At 34.0% G+C, this 6,000-nt stretch overlaps 1 protein-coding gene across 1 annotated transcript in view; it reads left to right on the plus strand.

Moving 5' to 3' along the window:
* Nucleotides 1-6,000, plus strand: part of LOC111697643 (uncharacterized) — a 29,682-nt gene that overhangs the window by 6,068 nt on the left and 17,614 nt on the right. The window contains exons 10-17 of the mRNA XM_023467715.1: nt 489-616; nt 1,024-1,095; nt 2,282-2,370; nt 3,395-3,546; nt 3,726-3,800; nt 3,909-3,938; nt 4,358-4,436; nt 4,979-5,087. Of these exons, the coding sequence (XP_023323483.1) occupies nt 489-616; nt 1,024-1,095; nt 2,282-2,370; nt 3,395-3,546; nt 3,726-3,800; nt 3,909-3,938; nt 4,358-4,436; nt 4,979-5,087 (734 nt within the window). The remainder of the gene's footprint in view (nt 1-488; nt 617-1,023; nt 1,096-2,281; nt 2,371-3,394; nt 3,547-3,725; nt 3,801-3,908; nt 3,939-4,357; nt 4,437-4,978; nt 5,088-6,000) is intronic.

Raw genomic sequence — 6,000 nt, forward strand, 5'->3', positions numbered from 1 at the left:
GAACCTATATATCTTTCACACTCCATAAAGCTTTTTTTACTTTTTTTTTTAACATTACAAATAAATCTATAATTTTTATTTCTAAAAGTTGTTAGCTCATCGTCGAAATTACTAACAATCCACCACTAATTTAAATATAGTGTAAACAATAAATATGTAACTTTCCTTATCCTTTCCTTTCCTTTTCCTTTTATTTCTATATTTATATATTTTTAGAATTGGGGGAAATATTCCCACAACCTCTTCTTTTAGAGGTTTTTAAAAAATTTTCTCCTGAAACACTAAATTTTGTATTTTGTTGTTATATTTCATAAATAAATAATTTTTTACTTTTACTTTTACTATTCATAAAATCAAAACTAGCGGACCTACAAGGTCATAAAGTTGTACCTATGGTGTCGCTTAAATTTAACTTACTTCTTCACTTTAGTTTGCTGTGAAATTTATATACATTTTTATTTTCAATCAATCATGAATAATAATTTTAGGCGCGCGCAAACCGAACCATATTGAATGCCGCGGCAAAGAGAAGTGAGTTGGATGCCAAAGTGAAGACGCTTCTTGTTCACACGCCAGCCAAGTTTACAGAGTGGTTAATCCAGCAGGGACTTGTCAGGTACTATTAGAGATATGAAAGGTTAAAGGTACTTGTCAGGTACTATTAGAGATATGAAGGGTTAAAGGTACTTGTCAGGTACTATTAGAGATATGAAGGGTTAAAGAGGATTGTCAGGTACAATTAGAGAGATATGTAGGGTTAAAAGTACTTGTCAGGTGCAATCTGGGAGATGTAGGGTGAAGGGGGATGTAGACATAATTTCAACTGCCACTCAATTCTTTAGAGATGAATGTCTGAGAAAAATGATGTAGTTGTCCCTCTTTTCCTATCCTGAAATCCGTCAAAGGGTCCCAGGAGTTTTCAGAGTTTTGATTGGACATGCAAACAAATGGACAAACAGAGATTTCTATTTTATATACATATACATATATTTACATATATATATTTATATATATGATTTTTAGGTCTGAGCAGTATGAAAAACTATCCAGTGGAAAACTCAAGCTCAAGCTTGGCATGTACTCAGATGGGAAAAGGTTAATTTTAAACATCTCAAATGTATTTTGATTGCTTTATATATGACTTTTCAGGAATTTGGATTTTTGTAACAACTTTTATTTTACAAAAATTAAATCCATCTTAAAGGGACTGTACGTGTAATTTCAAGTGACCCTCCATGCAAAGATAACAATCCCCTTCATCCAAACGTTACCCTTAAAAACTTGGTCTGATCAATTATGAAGTATTAGCTAATACAAACAAAATTTAGCTAATACGAAAAAAAATCAGCGAATACGTAAAAATCCAGCAAATACGAAAAAATCAGCTAATACGAATAAAATTCAGCTAATACGAAAAAATCAGTTAATACGAAAAAACAGATAATACGAAAAAATATTTCTGCTTATAGGTGAAAAAAAAATAAGTTAATACGAAGAAAATCCAGCTAATACGACAAAAAATTAATTAATTACGAAAAAATGTCAGCTAATACAAAAAAAATCAGCTAATAAAAAACGAATTTAAGCTAATGCGAAAAAACAGCTAATACGAAAAAACAGCCAATACAAAGAAAAGAGTAAGGATCATCTAAGGACCTTTAATTGAAAGATCCACAATAGAACTGTTTTCTAATTGAAAAAAATCTTAATTCTGAGCTTTTTGTTCTCTATCTTAATTCGGAACATTGTGAAGTTATTATATTTATTAACAATCCGAATTCCGGAAAAATGTGCAACATCACATTTCGTACAATCATAATAAGCAACATAAAATTATTGTGTATTTTGAAAATCGTGTGTCTCAAACCAAGCCTCTTCTAACTCCTTATAAATATCATGCGTGTGAACATGATTGAAAAAATATTTTTAACTTGTAACATGAAATTTATATATTGTAACATTCTTTTCTGAATACATAGGAAAAAGAATAAATTAACCTGTCTTAAACTAATAAATATTTAAATACAAAAAGATATCCACGTTTTTTTTCTGTAAACTGTTCTTTCATTTGCGGTTTTTTTTTGCAGAGTAGTGACTTGCGAATTTCTTGCAATGGATAAATTATCAAAATTGAACTTAGGTCTGAAAAACGACGTATCCTCCACATGTTTGATTAGAATAAGTTTTCAAGGGTACCGATGTGAATCGGGCATTGCCATCTTTGCATGCGGGCCTACATGAAAGTAAGATTACAGCCCTTTTTACCCCTTTTTTTGTTTAGGTTCCCCTATAGTGGAGGTTATGTTTGGTTGCATGATGGAGCTGGTTCAAGATATACCAGTGTATTCAAGGGAAGCATTTTTGAAATAGGTAAATATGTCACAGATATCTTATTACAAAAATTGTTTAAAGAATTTTAATCCTCACCTCATGAGTAATAAAATCACTGTAATTGAATTTTGTTTTTGAAAAGTTTGATTTTAAGTAAATTGTGTTTTGATGTGAGGAGAGGAGGATTTAAAATAGAACGAAACGTTTTAACAAGTTTTTAGGAACTTTAAAGTTGGAAATTTAATTTTTTAATTGTTTGCCCCAATTCATTTTACCTAGAAAGTACCCCTTCTATACAGGGGCTGATACAGGGGGGGGGGAGCGGCAGGACCCTTGCACCCCCTAAGATTTCAGAATAGCTTCTCATTGGCACTTAAGGGAAAACAGAAAAAATTATCTATCTCAGAAAACAAATTTCGATTGTGGCGCGTCTTTGGTTCCTAAATCTGGATTTTTTGGTTCCGAAATAAATCTAGCCCCCCCCCTGACTTAAATTAAAAAATTAATAAAGAAAAAAAATAAACTTAACATCATAAAATCCGTCATCATTTTAGCAATTTAAATCTTTATTAAAGCTACTTTTGACCTGTGGCTGAATTTAAAGAATTTGAGCGGCGGTTTAAATTTAAGCCGCGGCTTAAATATGGTTGGTTCCACTTAAAATTGTATCAAATGTTTAATTTAAACCGGATTTCGGCGGATTTAAGCCGCGACTAAAATTCTTTAAATTCGATCCCAGGTTTTGTCCAATTTGTTCAATACAAGAAAAATTCAAATTAATTTTAATCTTTTTCTGCTTATTTTTTTATGCAAAAAATTGATGAACCATTCTGTTATAAGAACATTTTTGATAATCTCTAGTTTTAAATAGTTCAGATTTAAGTTTTTAGAGTAAGAAGTATTTTTTCAGTTTTTTTAGTCATAATTTGCCCTTTGGATCCAAAGCCGTGTATCCACATATTTTTGCGGATCCGGATCCAGGGTGCTAGAATGTTGCGGATCCGGATCCGGATCCTAAGCATTACTACAATAAAGATCGAAATTACTGATCTAATTATGATAGGAACCACCGCCCCTCAGACTGTAATCAAACTCATCTACCATTGGTGCTGTCAGACCAACATACCCAACGTCGAGCAGTGGGTCAAGGTCGACAAGGCGGTCATCGACAAGGTTTATCAGACCGCCAGAGCTATCTGTGTTGCCGCTGTGCAGGTAAATTTTTAATCCGTCTGAATACTTATGTGATAATGTCCAGAAAAAAATTGAGGGCACCCATGAAATTGTTTTATTCGATATCAGATATAAGATACAGTTTCAATACTTGGAAAGAATCTAAAGATGTTTTTTTTTTTAATTGTTTAAAATGAGTTATTTAAGATTCATTTGTTTAGGATGAGGTGGTTAATATGGGAGGAGTAGGCCGTGTCGTGGAGATTGGAGTTATCAGTCTAGGAACTTCAACCCAGGTACCACGTGAGACGCCATCTTGAATCAGCTGATGTGTAGTTGTGTAATGTGTATAGCTTCAGTATTAATCGCCATTTTTGAGATTTTTTAATCAATGTACTTTTTAGGATGGAAACAGACGAGATGTGAGGGTGGAGGTAAAAATATTTAGCTCTATCTTTTTACTTTAAGGAACTACTAGCGTAACCCTCCATGCCAATGCCTGATTCACAACGGTATCCTTGAAAGCTTCGTCTGATCAAGTATGAATTTACTATCAATGTTATCAATGTTAATGACTTTGAGAACTTATCATTTCCAATGGTGGTTCTCTTCTAATGTCACTTGCACATTTCTTCTAAAGGAACCCAAGCAATAATTATTAGAATTTAAAACTGTTAAACGTAGAAAAACCACAATATCTTTCACATTATTGATTAGAAAAGGGTGTCAAGGTTACCGTTGTACTTTGGACATTGTCATCTTTGCATAAAAGGTCACTTGAAATTACGCTTTCAGTCCCTTTAATGTCCACACATTTGATTTGGTAATTGTTTTTTTTTACCAATCTTGTCAGGTGATCGGCGTGCTGGATCGGATAAACAGGAATGTGCGCCTGCGCGCGTGTGAACCTGTCCCTGGGTCAACTCAACAAGGTAATCCCCCCATCCCCTGATTTTTGCCCTTATGGGAGTGTGATACATAACCCTATTCCAACTTATCAAGGCCTGTTCTTTAAAATAAAATTAAACCTAATTCTTTAATGGTTACTGGTTAGGGTGCAAGGGTAGGATTTCTAAAAAAGTTTAAAAGTACGTTGGAAAAATGTTCAAAAAATAAATTTTTTTACGTTTGACAAATATCAACATAATATTTTTAACACCGCCGTTTGACTGGCCTCAACCCTACCCTATGCGTCAAAAAATTGTGTTTAACAAAACTTGCTACTTGCTAACAACTAGGAAGTTGAAAAAGTTTTTATCAGCTGTTATGAAGTTATTTTGAAATAAACAAAGGGAAAATACCCCCCATCCCAATCGTTTTCAACGCGTTTTTTAATTAGTGTTTTACATGAATTGTTTAGTTTTAATTGTTTTCCGAGCATTTTTTTAATAATTTTTTTTTTTATAGAATATTGGTCTAGTTTTTAGAGCGTTTTTAAAAAAATTTGTTGCTTAATTAATTTTTTTCTTTTTAGAGCGTTTTAACAAGATCTTTGAGATGATGCCGGTCTGGGTGAACAAAGCCTCCAAGATAATGACAGACTATAGTGTGGACAAGGAAACCTTGGTTAATCTAGGATATAGGTAGGATACAGTGTGGACAAGGAAACCTTGGTTAATCTAGGATATAGGTAGGATACAGTGTGGACAAGGAAACCTTGTTTAATCTAGGATACAATTGAGATACAGTGTGGACAAGGATACCTTGGTTAATCTAGGATACAAGTAGGATACAGTGTGAACAAGGAAACCTTGGTTAATATAGGATACAAGTAGGAAATAGTGTGGACAAGGAAACCTTGGTTAATCTAGGATATAGGTAGGATACATTGTGGACAAGGATACCTTGGTTAATCTAGGATACAAGTAGGATGCAGTGTGGACAACCTTGGTTAATCTAGGATACAAGTAGGATACAGTGTGGACAAGGAAACCTTGGTTAATCTAGGATATAGGTAGGATACAGCACGTCGACAAGGAAACCTTGGTTAATCTAGGATAAAGGTAGGATACATTGTGGGCACGGATACCTTGGTTAATCTAGGATACAAGTAGGATACAGTGTGGACAAGGAAACCTTGGTTAATCTAAGATATAGGTAGGATACAATGTGGACAAGGATACCTTGGTTAATCTAGGATATAGGTAGGATACAGTGTGGACAAGGAAACCTCGGTTAATCTAGGATAAAGGTAGGATACAGTGTGGACAAGGAAACCCAAGGTTAATCTAAGATATAGGTAGGATACAGTGTGGACAAGGAAACCTTGGTTAATCTAGGATACAAGTAGGATACAGTGTGGACAAGGATACCTTTGTTAATCTAGGATACAGGTAGGATATAGTGTGGACAAGGAAACCTTGGTTAATCTAGGATATAGGTAGGATACAGTGAGGACAAGGAAACCTTGGTTAATCTAGGATACAGGTAGGATACAGTGTGGACAAGGAAACCTTGGTTAATCTAGGATATAGGTAGGATACAGTGAGGACAAGG

The sequence above is a fragment of the Eurytemora carolleeae genome, unplaced genomic scaffold (assembly GCF_000591075.1).
Source record: "Eurytemora carolleeae unplaced genomic scaffold, Eaff_2.0 scaffold133, whole genome shotgun sequence".
Classification (NCBI taxonomy): domain Eukaryota; kingdom Metazoa; phylum Arthropoda; class Copepoda; order Calanoida; family Temoridae; genus Eurytemora; species Eurytemora carolleeae.